The sequence below is a fragment of the Callospermophilus lateralis genome, chromosome 8 (genome assembly GCF_048772815.1).
Source record: "Callospermophilus lateralis isolate mCalLat2 chromosome 8, mCalLat2.hap1, whole genome shotgun sequence".
Taxonomy (NCBI): Eukaryota; Metazoa; Chordata; class Mammalia; order Rodentia; family Sciuridae; genus Callospermophilus; species Callospermophilus lateralis.
Genome location: NC_135312.1, coordinates 57317017 through 57333988, shown reverse-complemented (window position 1 = coordinate 57333988; position 16972 = coordinate 57317017). Strand labels below are relative to the sequence as shown.

General features: G+C 33.7%; 1 protein-coding gene across 2 annotated transcripts; it reads right to left on the bottom strand.

The window, feature by feature from the left end:
• Positions 1-2229: 2229 nt before the first annotated feature.
• On the bottom strand, positions 2230-16969 carry Thap6 (THAP domain containing 6). 2 transcript variants are annotated; one of them, XM_076864318.2, is made up of 5 exons: positions 16904-16969; positions 15906-16008; positions 14345-14552; positions 10664-10789; positions 2230-4600 (listed from the first exon to the last, which is right to left on the bottom strand). In XM_076864318.2, the coding sequence occupies exons 2-5, from the start codon at positions 15983-15985 to the stop codon at positions 4361-4363; spliced, it is 654 nt and encodes a 217-aa protein (XP_076720433.1). In that variant the 5' UTR covers positions 15986-16008; positions 16904-16969; the 3' UTR covers positions 2230-4360. The 2 variants fall into 2 exon arrangements, with proteins under 2 accessions (XP_076720433.1, XP_076720434.1); XM_076864319.2 differs by lacking the exon at positions 16904-16969 and having other exon boundaries at positions 15908-15976.
• Positions 16970-16972: the final 3 nt, after the last annotated feature.

Below are 16972 nucleotides of genomic sequence, written 5' to 3'. Positions count from 1 at the left end.
AACATGTAATGGTATAAATCTATTGAGTATGTGTGTTGTCCATCAAAGCAGGGCACAGTGAAGACAAGAAGTTATCCTCCTGAAATAATAATTCTTGGCATTCCTGGATTATGGCTTTTAGAACTCTTTTACCAGTCTGTATCCTCCTTGAGGACAGCAACTGGGTCTTTGTTGTTTTTCCAATGTCTAGTACATTCTCTGGTAATGTAGTTCCTATACTTGAAAATTGAGAATTGAACTGTTAAATGTACTAGGTCCATAGTGTCTCTTCTTCATCTGCTGTTATTAATGTTCACCATCAATTTCCATGTGGCTCCTAGATTACAAATTGCCACTTCTGCTCCTGAGTTTCCTGGCTCTGATTCAACATTTTCTTCTTCCACGTCCATTTCCACCAACTCCTGTTGTGCATCAGGCACAATTCTATGATCAGAGGCACAGCTGGGAAAGATGAGTGATATGGGAGCAGGGGACAGACAGTTGTTTCTCCAGGACATTTGTTGGGGGCTGTGAATGAATTATGGGTTTGTTTGAGCCATCTCAAGGCAGGGATATTGCTCTTTTGAGAACTCTAGGTGAAATCCCACCAATTGGAATGGAGTTTGGATGGATTAGTGTCATACTGGAGGTACCTGGATGGATTTCAATGTTTGGAGGATTACATACATACACATTTCAGGGAGAAAAAGGGAGGACGGTACTTTAAAGACTGTTTAGGATAAAAGACATTATGTAAGAATAGCCCAATAAAAATAGTGCCAGGGTGCCAGGACTATAGGAAGGCATTATTTTAAGTTTTTGGATAGTTTTGCAGATTGCTTAATTTATCTTCTGTTTTTTAAATGCAGACTATGACAAGCAATTCCAGAAGGACACCTGTGTTGAGGTCTCCAAGCACCCCCAGGTTTGATGATTCCTGGGAAGGTTCACAGAATTTAGCATATAGTTGTATATATGGCTAGGATTGCAGGGGAAAAAATACAAAAAACAAAATCAGCAAAGGGAAAACACATGGAACAGTCTAGGGGAAATCAGATGTTAGGCTTCCAAGAGTCCCTTCTCAGTGTTGTCACACAGTACACACTTAATTCTTATAGCACCAAACTGTGACTATATGAAATGGTGTATACCATGGAAGTGTGTGAAAGATTCAATGTCCAAGGTTTTCCTGGGGGCTGGTCATAGAGGCACACTTTGCATAACACATTCCAAAATTCCAGATTCCGGAAAGCAAGCGGATGTCAATTACAAACCACGTTGTTTTTTAGTTAAGGTAGAGTGAGCCATTCTTATCAGTTAGGGAATGATGGGATCCCTCCCCAAATTCAACTCCCTCCTCCCCAACCTTGCAATCCCATAGGCCTTCCTAAGACAAGTGTCTGGCCTTCTACTGTTAACAGTTTTTTGGATACTATCCCCCTATTTCAGTTTTCTGTGGATTTGCTATGGGGCTACAAGATGCTGGAGTGGTAGCCCTCATCATAACTCAATTTGATTCACCACTCTGGCCTCTGCAAAATTTAGACTGATCCCTATAAAAGGATCAGAAACAGTTCATATTCACATGGAATGGACAACAGTATGTAGTCTTGCCCCAAGACGTTAATGCTATTGCTTGTTATTAAGAAACCTAGACCAGATACACATTCTAAAGAAAATTAGATTACTACAAGGTTGGATTATGTTAATCCAATGAGATGAGTAAGAAGTGACTAATAAAATGGAGGCCTAGATAAAGCATCCATACTCTAGAGAGTGAAATAAAAATCTAAAAAACTTGGGGGAGTTATGTCCAGTGATCTGGTACACTCTGAGACATCTTCTCTAAAGTGAAGACAAATTACTAGAATTTGTATGCCCAACTCTGAAGGAGGCACAAATGCCTGATAGATGTCTTTGGATTTTGAAGGTAGTCTGTTTCACACCTAGGAATATTATTGCTCTTGCCTATACACTGGATGACATGAAAGTCTGTAAATTTTGAGTGAGGTCTAAAATAGTGGGGGTTGTATGGCCAGTTTTTATTGTGGTCTGATCCAAGACTGTCTCTTGGGTTATCCAACTGGGAATACCCATCTTAAGAGTTATTGATGGAGGGAAAGATGTGAAAAAAGTCAAGACACATTACTACAGAAAATATTTTATTTTTCAAATAAATAATAGATTTTTCACTCAATTATTTCTATAAGAATTTTCTTTTTATTAATATGAAATATATATTTAGTACATTTCATGTTTTTTTCAAAATGAAGACTATGGTGTAACCATAAGCCTATTTTCAGAAATTTCAGAAATAGCAACCAAAGTCTATTTTCAGAAATTTAACCTGATATGAAGAAAAATACCACATCAAGTTCTTCACTCTGATTTGGTAGTGAAGCTGAACTGGTAGTATTGGTGTGCTCTGGGATTTAGTGGCCACTACAAGCTTTAAAAAGCAATGAGAACCCTTGGGGCAGCCTTGGTTGGATGGGGGATGATGTGGTTTCACAACATACAGGACAGTTCTTCCCAGAAGAACTGGACTAGAATCTGTGGGACAGAGAACTAAGGTACATACTGTTTATGTATTTGTTTTGAGTGGCAGGTGGTAAGGGCCCTGACTAAAAAGGGAAAATGTCTTCCAGGCTTCCTTAATCTAAGTAGCCAGTAAAGTGATGGACTTTGGAGATACTGTGTTTCGATTTTTACTTTTTGTCATTATCCACTCACTTGCTTTAATTCATATGTTTAGGAATAGGGTAAAGAAAAAGTCTCAATTTCTATCAAAGTATTTCCATAAAACCTACGATTTTACCCATACATTTCATTAGAGTACTCATTAAATTAAAATAAATGAAGTAATGAAAGATTTTAGATAGTAAAAAGAGGAAATCTAAGTGATTTCCTCTTAAGCATTATGCTTATCTTTCAAATATGGGTAAAATCTGATTTAGAGGGAAATTTTGGACTCCTATATAAAAATAAAATGCTTAAAACAGAAATTCTTAAATACAAAAAAACCTCAAGTGACCACATCCTTATTGATATTAATGTAACACAAATAAAATTACCATGAACAAATTAGCACAAAATGCAGTTCATTTCTTATTAACACAACAAAACAACTGATACTCAAATGCTCACTATTATAGCATGAACTTAAGGCTCACTTACATGTGCCTCAAAGTACAGTGTGACTTTTGGCCAATATTTTTATCCTAATTCACTGTACTTACAGCTCTTAATTCCAGTTGTTTCAGTAAGAAATTAGGAAAGAAGATAAATTCCTGACACTTGGATCATTCAGAAAATAGCTAAGAGTTATTCTTTTGTATATTTGGTAAGAAGCTATTCTAAAACTATTTTACATACCTGTTTTTCTCAATAAAAGCCTTTGAACAAAAAATCCACTCCTCTAGTTCCTATTTCCATTGGAAGACCCATTTATTATTTTTAATGATTTATTCTATATTTTAAAATTTCAGCAATAGTACCTTCTATAAAATACAAAGCAGCATTATAAGTATTCAGCTAATTCTGGCATTCAGATTTTGAAGATATACCTTTATGAAATAAGTCATGAAGCAAAATTTGAGAGCTGTTAAAGCAGCTAACCATCTAAAGATCAAATTTATGACCCTTTTGTTTTGGTTTTCAAACTATTCTGGTTTACATAAAGTATCTCTCACGAGAAGGAATGATATACTGTATTGAAAAACAGATCTCATGAACGGTCTTCTTAAATTGGCTCTTAATAATTTTAAAATACAGCAAATCTCGTGATCCTCCTGCCTCAGCCTCCAGAGCTGCTGGGATGACAGGCTTGGGCCACCGGGCCCACAAAATACAGCAAATCTTTGCCAGGTGCTATTCTCAGGGTCAGTGGTATAGGCGGTAAAATGAGACTTATAAAAAGATCCAAGATGGATGTGTGTTATGAATTCTGCTTTTTAGTAAAATACTTCTAAAATTTCAATGTATTTATCATAAAACCTATTTGTCTGAAGCTAAAAATCTGATGCCACTGAATAAGTGTCTAGTTCCTGTTATTTTATCTTAATGTAGCTAATTTGATGTCATTTTCTTATTTCTGTAGAATTTTCTTCAGATTTTAACATCTTACAATACTGACTTGGCACTAATTTAAGTTTGTAAAAACATAACTGTCAGAAGTCACACAAAAACATGATAACTATAATATTTCTGCACATCTTCAAAAAAGTCTTTGGAAAACAACTATAATGCATAATGCTCCAGAGAATCCAAAGTACTGTTAATGATAGATATTGTTTAGTGATGGTACATGAGAATTTTCTCTAAAAAGTTGTATCAAGGTCAATTTTAGGTAGAACATGAAATTATTTCATGATATATAGTCTCATTCTATGCTCTCCTGACAACACTCCCAACAGAAAGCATTCAGTCTATTTGCTGTTTCTTGGCTGATCAGACATTCATCCTGTAATTCCCTGATTGTCTTCCTCAATGATTTTTGAAAATGTTTTTCTCGGTCTAAAACATTCCGTAGACTTTCCTTGGTATCCTCAAGCTCGCTGATCACATGATCTAATTTATGCTTAAGTTTCTTTGGACTGTCCATTACACTGTAGCTATGTTCCTAAAAACATAAACACCAAGTTATTAAGTCATACACACAAGTAGTAAGATAAAAGCTTATTACTAACGTGCTGGGCATGGTGGCGCATGCCTGTAATTTCAGTGGCTTGGGAGGCTGAGGCAGGAGGACTGCAAGTTCAAAACCAGACTCAGCAACTTAGTGAGGCACTTAGCAACTCAACAAGACCTTGTCTCTAAATAAAATATAAAAAAAGGGCTGGGGATGTGGCTCAGTGGTTGAACACCCCTGCGTTCAATCATTAGTACCAAAAAAAAAAAAAAAAAAAGCTTATTACTAGGCTTCAGTTGTTTCTTCATTTATGAAGTGTAGAGGTCTTTAAGTTGGTGATACTTGAAGGCTTAAAGAATATAGGAAGAGGATGGGGGTAGTAACAAAAATCAGAGTGCCTAGATTTCTCTTTTTCCTAAGGTTAGATATACATGAGTACAGAACACTTGGATGGGAAGCATTTCTTATCTGGGGGTTCATATCTGCTATGAACTTCATGACACTACAACTACATAGCTTTCATTCGTTAAGTTTGGCAATGATAAGCTTAATTGTTATCTATCATATGCATTTAAATTGTTAAATTTTTAACTGAGTTACTATTTTAAAATAATTTAATCCTCTTCATTTTTCTTAAATATTTTTTTTTTTTAGTTATAGATGGATACAATATCTTATTTTTATGTGGTGCTGCGGATTGAATCAAGTGCCTCACACATGCTAGGCAGGTGCTCTACCACTGAGCTATCCCAGCCCTGAGTTACTTTTGATGAATTTTGAAAAGAGTACTGGAGCAGGTCCTAAAGTTGTGTGTTAGGTATTTAGAAAGGATTCTGGTCTTGGTATTTTAAAGAGATAATTTAATTCCTCTCAATATTTATTATGGTTATGCTTAAGTGTGCTGGGTATAAATTTTTTCCCCATTTTCATTTGAAAATTGAGAAAAACACATATTTTATACAGTTACTATAATTTTGAAAAGGTGATGTTTAATATTAAAATTAGTAAACAGTTCTTTGCTTCTAGCCGAGATGAAGTAAAAGAGTTGACTGATTCCTACCCCAAAACAACAATGTATAGCCAAAAGACTTGAAAGACAGTTCTGAAGATTAATTGATGTTGGGCAAGGAAGTCATCCTACTATCGTGGACAGAAGGAAAACAAAGAGGTGAGTCTCATGATTGCTCCAGCTTATTGCTTTTCAAGTTTGTAGGTCTCGGTATGAGGAGGGGAAACCCATGCAGAGATTGGCAGACAGAGTGGAGGAGAGAGTGTCAAATATCCAGGGATACCAACGTGGTTAAAATTTAAGAAGAAAGTACTAAAAAGGAGAATGCCTCCCAGAGAGAAAACTCTGGAGATCTTCACCATAAATATTGTGCTGATTAAGATAAGTACATGCATGTGAGAAAAATACTCAAGGGTGAGGAAAGAACAATCAGAAAATATTACAGTGCAAGGAGCTCATAGGGTATGGATACTATTTACCAGTAGCCAGATGTGAAACTGTAAGATTTATGGAACACTGAGTAATGTACATGAAAGGATCTTGCCTCTGTAATGGATAATGAATAGTCCTAGACTAACACTGTTCTAATCCTGCCAAGAAAAACAAATCTGAAAGGACCAAACTGTTTCTAAATAACTGTATTCAAAAATAATGCTCAAGAAGAGAGAATACAAAAATATCTGGCATTCAGAAAATTAAAATCTACACCACGCAGCACACAAAATTTACCAAGTATATAAACAAGCAAAAAAAAAAAAAAAATTAGCCACATTAACAGATAAACTGATTGATGAAAATCAACCTCAGAATTGATATAAATGTTAATTATTGGCACAGGAGGGAATTAAGGTTATTTTAAAAACTGTATTACATATATTAAAAAAGTAAAGATGTGAAAGATGTATAAAAGATTCAAATAGAACATCCGTGGTTAAAGGTTACAATGTATGGGGTGAAAAATACATTGGAGAAAGTGACAGATTAGATATTTCAGAAGAAAAGATTAGTGAATATGAAGATCCAACGAAAGGAACTACTGAGAATGGATGAGAGAGAGAAAGAGGTAATAGTAAAATACAAAACAAAAAAGAACAGCTAGTAGTACAATTCCATACAGCCATATATATATATATATATATATATATATATATATATATATATATATATATATATATATATATATTTTCTCCCAAAGGAGAAGAAAGGAAAGTTGGGATAGGAAGAAATATTTGTGGCCAAAATTTTTCCTATTTGATAGAAAACATGAGCTCAGATTAAAAATAAAAACAAAAACCCTTCAACAACTCAAGAAATAAGTACAAACCCAAGCACAAGAAACAAACCAAGACAAAGCTAAACCAAGAAAAGCAAAAAGGCAAAAAGGAGGAGGAAAAAAAAAAAAAAAGGAAGAAAAAAATATAATAGGAGCTTTTTTTTTTTTTTAATTAGAAATAATGCATGTGAGGAGCTGGGGTTGGGGCTCAGTGTCACAGCACTTGCCTAGCATGTGTGTGGCACTGAGTTTGATTCTCAGCACTGCATATAAATAATTAAAAAATAAAGGTCCAGCAAAAACTTAAAAAAATTAAAAAAGAAACAATGCACATGAGAATACAATGCAATAACATTTTTAAAAGCTCTAAGAACAAAACCCCCCAAACTATCAACCCAGAATTAAATATATAGTGAAAGTAATTTTCAAGAATGAAGATTAAAAATGATGTTTTCAGACATAGAAATGCTGAGGTAATGTTACCAGCATACATGTATCATAAATAATGTTAAAATAAGTCCCTCAGGCAAAATGATACCAGATGGATTGAAAAGCAGTGAAAATGGGAACTACATGAACATATAAGATTTTTTTCTTATTTTTTAAAAATATCTTAAAAAATATATCTTATTGTTCAAACAAAAATAGTAACAATACAGTGCATAGTTTATAGCATAGGTAAAACAACAGCAAAAGGACTGTGAGAGAACTGCAAGTATACTATCATAATATTCATGTATACATGCATATACATATCCACACATATGTATATTTACATGTAAATGCACTATTACTTGAATGTAGTCTGTGATAAGGTAAAGATGTATTGTTACAAACCTACAAACAACTACTAAAATAAAGCAAAGAGTTACAGCTTGTGAGTGAAAAAAAAAGATGAAATAATACCATAGAATTACTCAATTAATCCAAAAGAGGATAGAAAAGAAGAAAGCGGGAGAAAAAAGGAATAGGAACAAATAGGAAATAAGAAAACGACAGATTTAATCTTTACTATATCAACCATCACATTTAGTAAAAATAGTCTAAATAACCCAAATAAAAAGGCAGAGAAGATCAGACTGGATTTTATAAAAAGAGCAAGATTCAAAAGTGTATCCTGCCTAAAAATATTGCACTTCAAAAATAACAAGAATAATAATAATAAGGCAAGGTACAGTGGGTATTAAAGTATCTAGGTAAATTTCAGACCTGGTCTTCTACCAGATAAAATTTGGTCTTCTACCAAATGAAAGTCATTTCTTAAATATAAAGGGCTTATTTTATCAAAACATAGCAATCTTAAATGTTTATATACCTGATAACAGTACTGCAAAGTATAACATAAAAAACCACTGACAACTTCTAAGGAAAATTACACAAATCCACAATTATCTGAGAAGATTTTAAAATCCCTATCTCAAAAACAGATAAAACAGACAGAAATTCAGTAAGAATTAGGAAGATTTGAACAATACCTTCCATTACCTTGACCTAATTGAAACTTATAGCACATTCCAGGTAACACCAGCAGAATGCACATCAATTGCAAATGGACACAGAACATTTATCAAGCCAGATCATATTCTGGGCTATAAAATACATCTCAATAAGTTTAGAAATGTTCAACCTATACAATGTACATCTTCTGACCATAATAGAATTAAATTAGAAATTAATGATATCTGGTAAATTTCTCAATAATGAAAACTACATAATACATTTCTAAATAACCCATGGTTCAAGTAACAAGTTAAAATATAATTTGAAAATGACAATGAAAATCAAAGAAATTTGTGGAACATCAAAGTTTTGGAGTAATCAATAACACTAAAGCAATACTGCAGGAAATTATCATATGCAATACCTACGTTAGAAAGAAAAAAAAGACTCAACAATGAACTTGGCTTCTACTTCAATTAGAAAGATGTGAATTTTACTAAAATAAGTACAAAAAAGGAAGTAACAGAGATGAATAGAAATCAGTGAGGAAGAAAGAAAATGAAAGCTAGTTCTCTGACAAGGTCAATGAAATTGTTACATCTCTAGGCAAACTGATCAATAACATAAAAGAACAAAAATAAATTACCAAAAGTGATTAGAAATGAGAGATATGACATCACTAAAGATTTTGTAGGTATTAAAAGGAGTAATAAGTACATGTTTATGAATAACTGTGATGAATAGATAAATTCACTGGAAATCACAGCTACTAAAGAAGTTTTCTTTCCTTATAAAGAATAACCACTAGTCTAGTCAGATTCAATGGAAGAGTATATCAAATATTTCCAGAAGAAATAGTATCACTGTACACAAAATTTTCCAGCAAATTGAAAAAGTTGGCAATATTTCCAATTCATTTTTTGAGGCATATTCTAATATTGAAACCAGACAAATATATTACAAGAAGAAAAAAAAAAAGACTCCAGGTTATATCTCTCTCCTGTATGTACCAAAAAAAAATAAAAAATAAAAATTTAACATATTGAGTTGAACTTGAACAATATATAAAAGGGATAATGCATCACCACTTGGTTTATTCCATGAATAAAAAGTTGGTTTCACATTTGAAAACCATTTCTGATAAAACTGCTTAGCAAACTAAGAACATAAGGGCACTGGACCCAATAAAAAGCATTTATAAAAAACATAGCTAGATCACATTTAACAGTGAAAGACTAAGTGCCTTCTTCCTAAAATCAAGAACAAGGCATTGAGATCAGGTCTTAATAATTACATCCATCATAGCCCAAGAGGTTCGAGGTGGTACAATAAAGCAAGAAAAAGAAATTAAAGGCATCCTAGAAAGGAAGAATTACAATGCTCTTTAATCACAGAAGATATGATGATCTGTGTTAATCTCTAGAAAATCTGATAACTTTTACAAAAAAACCTGTTATAATTAATGAGTTCAGCAAGTTTGCTAGATACAAGATCAATACAGGAAAATCAATTATATTTCCACATTCTAGCAGCAAAAAACAAAATGCCACTTATAACAGCATCCAAAAGAAATACTAAGGGATACATCTGACAAAGTGGAATACCTATGTACTGAAAAATATAATACAACTTTGAGAGACCTAAATAAATGGAGATATTCTGAGATCACGTGTTGAAAGACTATTATTGTCAATTCTTCCCAAATGGATCTATATAATCAACACAAAACTAGTAAAAATTCCAGCAGTTTTTTTTTTTTTGGTAGAAATTTACAAAGTAATTCTATAACTCACATAAAAATGCCTAAAAAGAATATATGATAGCTACAATAACTTTTGAAAAAGAATAAAGTATAAAAACTAATATTGCCTGGTTTTAAGAATTACTATAAAGCTATAGTAAGACAAATTTATATTCTAGATCTGACTGTAACATAAAAAGGCAATAGACAAATAAATGAATGTAAGCTTGAATCTTTATATGTGTATGGCTTCCCCCCCACCCAAGGAAATCTAATGACATAGCTATTTTTATTAGATATTTCCGTACAGAAAACATATTTAAGAATTATTTTCTTGGTAGAAATATCCCTGTGAGAGCATTCTTTGAATTATGTAACCAAAGGATTAACTACTTCTATATTGCTCTGTCTACATATAAATTACAACAGCTGTGGGAAGCAATATTATTTGGAGATATTACATATTTAAAAAAATACGGAAATACTTAAATCCCCAGTTTTTGCCAAGATTCTGAAAAAGTCTGATTTTAATGGATAGGACACGTTCATCTTGAAAGTATTAACATTAGTTCAGTAAGCAATTTTACTTACAAAAATGAACTGGGATTGGAATTCTTCAATACATGAGGAAGCACCAACAAGCTGGTGACTGTGGTTTGTGACTGGAAGGGTTTTGAGGGTGAAGTTTTTTCTACAATGAATCTTTTCTCTTTTCTCCTGTTAAGAATAGTTAGTAACAATCACTGAGACAGTCTATGTTTTCTCAAATTCTTATTTCTTAACTTTGTGTAGTGAAAGAAATACATTTATTTTCATGGAAAATTGCTTTTAGAAGTCAATAAATTCCACTCAGATTACTTTAAAAGGACTTCCTGAAAACAACACAATAGTTCATCTGGAAACGAACTGTTGTAAAAAATGAAGAGTGATGAGAAGGAATGAGCTCTACCAGCCAATAAAAACACATTACACAGTGATAATAGCTAAAATAGTGTGCTTTCTTAGAACTAGACAGAAAAATCTAGAAATAGATCAAGTTCATAAATGTCTTTAGGATGAAAGTGACATTCTAAACAAGTACAAAAAGGTTATAAATCACATTGTAAAAAATCAAGCAGTTAAGAAAAGCAAAAAGGGTGCTGAAATCACTTAGTTGGGAGAGTGTTAGACTGAAGAAAAGCAGTTATATCTTTTATATACAACAAACCACAATGAAATTCTATGTACTGAAAATTTATGTAAAAAGGAAAACCATGAGGAACTACAAAAATGTAGGGAATATGTTCTTGTTACTTGCATGGTTTGGTATCAGAAATTGTCACCTCTTACGTTGTTTGAAGGTTGAAATAAACAATATGGTGCCCCCCGCAAAATGTAGGGAATATTTATATCATCTTAAGATAGAGAGGCTAAAATCATAAAACACAAGAAATTATATTCAACTGACTATATAAAAAAGTTTGAATTGAAAAATCAAAACAAAATAAACACATGCCATAATCAGAACTAATGATAAACAAAGGTAGCTACAACATAAATATCAGCTAAAGGATTAATATTCTCAATGTTTTCAAAGAATAGCTTAGAAAAAGATAAAGATACAAGGGGACCTGGATAAGTAACTCATAAGAAATATAAATGTCTAATAAACACATGAAAAAAAAATGTAGAAATCACCAATATTCAAAGGTAAATTAAAACATTAAGATTTCATTTTTTCCCCTATCAAATTTTCACAAAGGTTAATAAAATAAGTTATACTAAGAATTGAGGGGGGGTAGACACACTGACACAGCCAGTAGGCTGGTGTAAGTTTTATAGTGAGTCTTTGTAGATATGTATCAAGAGCAAAGCTTTAAAAACCTACGTAATCCTGACTTAACAACTTCATTTCCAGGAATTTAGTTCAATAAAATAAGGATAAGAATAAAAATTTCACTTCAATAATATTCATTTCCCTGCTGTTACATGATAGCCTATATGCAATAGTGAGGCTTGATTATATAAACTATTGTGCCTATATGCAGGATTAACAGCTCTATGGTCATTAAATATGAGCTATAAAGCTGACACTACCAAATATTGGCAAGAGGAATCCAAGGAACTTTTATATGATGATACTGTAAATTTGTGAAACTACTTTGGAAAACTATGGCAATATCTATTTAAATTAAACATACACATCCCAGGATCCAGCAAGTCTCATTTTTAACAGATGTATCTACACATGTATTCTATAAAAAATGTGTACATAAATCCACCAAAAGACATGAACAAAAATTTTCACGGTTGCATTTACAATGGCATCAAAATGAAAAAAAGAATTCAAATGTTTACCAACAGAACGGAGAAATTTGTTTATTAATATAATGGAATACTATATAACAACAAAAATAAACGGACAAATATCACATGCAACATAGATGAATCACATAAAAGACTGAGCTCAAGAAGCCAGAGTACAACCTGTAGGTAGGACTCCATTTATATAACCAATAATGATAGAAGTCAGGATAGTAGTTACCTCTGAGAGGATAGTGACTCAGGAAGACCATAAGGGAAGTTTCTGTGTTGTATTTTGTCTGAGGGGAGCTTGATGAGTATATTTACTCTGTGAAAACTTGGTGATTTACACATTTAGGGTGTGTTCATTTTCCATACACATACACACACATATATGTAACTTAAATTAAAAAGAATGATATTCTACATAGATTTCTCTTAAAATGGGATCATAATCTGCAGTACAATCATGTGGGATGCTTGTTAAAAAGTACGGTTGCCTGGACTTCAACCCAAAGAAACTGAATTAAGTTCTCTGGGAGTGGGCCATAGGAGTCTGTATTTTAAAAAAATTCCTTGGATAACTCTTATGTAGACTAAAGTTTGAAAGCCATTGTTGTGGGAAAGTATTTAATATCATGGAGAACAGTAGTTAAGAGTGAATTCCAGAACTCAAATGTATATTTTCAAATCTAGTCTCTGCTGTTTTATAGCTGTGTAACTCTACAGGAGGCATTCCAGCTCTCTGGGTCTTAGGTTCCTAAAGTGATAAAATGAGAATAACAGCAGCACTTACCTCATGCGGTTGTTTTGAGGACTAACTGAGTTAATATATATGTAAAATGGTTAGAATGGTGCCCTGAAACAGCAAACACTATATAAATGTAAAAAACACAAAATAAAATAAGCAAATAAAGGACACTAAAATTCTATAAAATTATCTAAATAAATATAGATGAGTTTATACAAAACATACATCCAAATGACTGGAAAGCTACACATCCAAGTGTTTACATTATTATTTCTGAACTATCTGATTATTCTTTTTATTTAATCTTTTGCTTCTTTACGTAAATTCCTATTATGAAAAATCTATTATAAGGAAATAGTCTTTGAAGAGTTAGCATCTTATGGCTTATTTATTATCTTACTTAATAGCTAGCTGACACTTTGCTGGTAGGAAAAATCTTTAAAGCAAATTGCATTAAAGTACATTTACTAACATGGAAGAAAGTGAGGCAGTCTGTACTTAATCACTCAGGCACTGAATGTAACTGGCTTTAGAGAGTGACCAAGACTGCATGGGAGCAGGTGCATGTCTGGATAATATTTTTAGCTGTCAGGAAGGAAATACCTTTCATACTTCTTTGAGTTTTCCATATTTGAATCCATCAGTCAGTCCATTCTTTTTGGAAGTAAGTACATTCTCAGGTATCTATGTAAAGAGAGATACTGAGGGGAGGAGGCAGCTAACCCATGGCACAATCATGGAGACAAAAATGTTCTTCTATTTTCTTTTCTTGACCTCTTTTCTCCTTTATTTCTCTGTTCTTATCCTTCTCTCCTGTTTTTTCTTTCTTTTGTCCTATCCAGGCTTTAAATTTCTGTGTATTGGCTGCTCATGGAAGTATACTTTGGACCTGTAAGTAATTTAGCTCTTGATTTCTAGAGGACTGCTAATTTGGAATTTCTGTTCAACCTTCTTAAGTTAACCCCCTGCTTTTTAGACACAAAGAGTTATGCCAATTCCTAAAGTTAGTCCACTTTACCACATTATAGGAATGAACCAATATTTATGAGTGGTTACTGATAAAATATTCTTACCATATATCGTGAAAGCTAAAGCTGCCCTCTGTAAATTTAAAAACCCCCCAAAATGTGCTTCAAATGAATAAGCAAACAATAAAAACGTAGGCAAAGAGTGGTGCAAATTCTTCAAGGTACCATGGAAAGTGAGTACTGATGACAAGCAGCATCTTGTAAACAAACCTGTAAGTGATATGGGGAATCAAAGATAGAAGGGATGACTCCAGGTTTTAATTTAATATTTGGAGCACTTCTGTCAAAATCTGTCTTCTTAAAGTGTCTTGAACATAATACATCTCCTTTTTTAGGCTCCCAAATGCCTGCAGCATTCACATCAAGTCTTTTCATTGCTAAAACCCATTTTCTTTTGACATTTTCATCTGTGGGGAATCTAGGAAAAAATACAAAAATATTTAAAAAACAAACACTATTGATATATGCCTGAATTAAATCTGTCTTCTATGTATGTAGCTAAACTGATTCCTTAGGTTGTTATTACTCTTGAGAATTGCAATATTCAGGAAACTATGATTCGTGCTTCATAACTTAAATTTTAATATCCAGATTTTTCTGCCAACCATTCTGTAGCCAAATGGACTTCATTTAAATTTTTCTGAGATTATATGGAAGAAAAGTTCCAATGGATATTTAGCACCTTATAGTAAGATCTGCAACTGAAGAATTTTCTTCATCTATAGATGATAAGGAATATCACTTGGGTCTTTTCCTATCTGAAGTAATATCCAGAATTTATTTCACATGAATAGGGCCCTTTTACATTCATTCTTCTGTCAGCATTAGAAAATTGCTTAGTATAGAATTTAATATAGAGCAGGTCCATAAATGCTTAGCGAATGCATCCAGAGAACAGCTAGCTGCAGGACTAAGTTCTGTAGATCAGAAATATTTTGAGACAATTGGAGGCCAATAATTTTGTCTTTCCCAATTTTCTAAGCTGGTTGAAATCTTTTTTGGAATAAAGCAGGGTATACATACTTATTTTTTATTTCCATATACCTAACAAAGTAGCTAGCAGTTCTTTCTCTAGAAAAACAGTATGGTGCTTGGCACAAAATCAGCAAAATGAACCTTTAGGAACTGAACAATTATTAAATTCTATATTTCTCTCCTATAGCTGTCAGAGGAATGGCTAAAATACTAAATGTGGCTCATCTTGGTTTATTCTGGAATGCAGTTAAGAACACTCACTCTGAACTCATATTTATATTTTACAACCTATGCCTGATCTATTTCTAAATAGAAAAGAATATATTTAAGCTAAGATTCTTCATTCAGATTGTAATTCAGATGTAAACATCAAACTTTAAAGAAAATACAAAGTTAAACAGAATAATTACATTAGCAAAAATGAGTTTGATGATATTTGTTGAAGTCTCTGATACCTTGGTGGTTATCTTAAAACTTTTACACTAAATTACTTATAATTTACACTTTTAAGTGTACAGGTGTCAAATTTAACTAGAAGGTTATTTAAAAAGAACTTGGGGGCTGTGGCTGTGGCTGTGGCTGTGGCTGAGCGGTAGAGTACTTGCCTGGCATGTGTGAGGCACTGGATTCTCAGCACCAAGTATAAATAAATAAAGGTATATCAACAACTAAAGAAATAGTAAAAAAAGAAAAAGAAAAGAACTTGGGAACTAAAGTTCTAAACTGAAACCTTAAGTAGGAACAGTCTACTTTTTAATACAGTCAAAAGAACTTGGCTTAACTACAGCAGTCTTACACATGAAATGTCAGTCCTTTTAACTTGGAATTTGGCAAACAGCGAGAAGCACATCCAATGGCTGAGCAACATTTCACCATGATTTTAGCAACTCATAACAGAACTGAAAGAAAATTAAAATAGTAAGAGTTAGTAACTTCAAAGCTAAAGGGGAACATATTTACCTTTCCCAATACATTCCACGAAACAAGAAATCATATTAGAAAGCCAAAGGCAAGTATTTTTATCCAATACCTGCCTGCAACTTTGCTCATAAAATTTTCTAAGGGCTTGGCATTTTATTAATAGGACATATTTATCTGTATCCCCTGAGAGTACGATTTCATCTTTGTAGACATATACATTTTCCTTCTATCTTCTTACAGGTCCAGTCTGCCCTAAGCCTTTGCTAACTCCTGGCATACTATCTGCGACTCATCTTTCAGCTCCTGTCTGCCTCACGAGGGAAATCTTCCCTGACACTTGGATTAAGGCAGATCCCCTCTAACATCAGATCTCTCAGAATACACACTTTTCCTTACAAGTACTTCTCCAAATTAAAAATCTTACATTTACTGCAGGGATTTTCTGATTGTCTTTTAACCCCACCCATCTGTCAGTTCCATCAAGGAACAGTAGGCATGCCTATTGTTTTTCACTTTTTGTCCTCACGTCTTGGCTGGTGACCTGCACATGATAAATGCTAATGCATATTTTGAAAGAATGAAAGAGCAAGAAAAGGGACTGGAACGTGGGGCAGCAGCAGCTCTAGTTCATCAGCAGCGAGCTCCGGGCCCCGCCACGGGCCGAGCTCCGCCCCTTTCTCGAGGCGCTCCGCCGCCTGAGGGAGAGAGGGAGGGGCCATCAAGTCACAGGTGCCGATGCGGCCGGAGACCGTCCCTTCCTCAGGGGCCACCAGGCGTCTCTGCGCCGCTGCGGTCCTCCTCGCTCCGAACTACGCCCCGGGATCTGGGCGGGCGGCGATGCCAAGGGAAAAGAGCCAATCTAAAAGTTATTACCGTTAGCAGCGAAGACGACGACTAACGTCGAAGACGGAGATTGCGTCTCCCTTCGCTTCCGCCCCATAG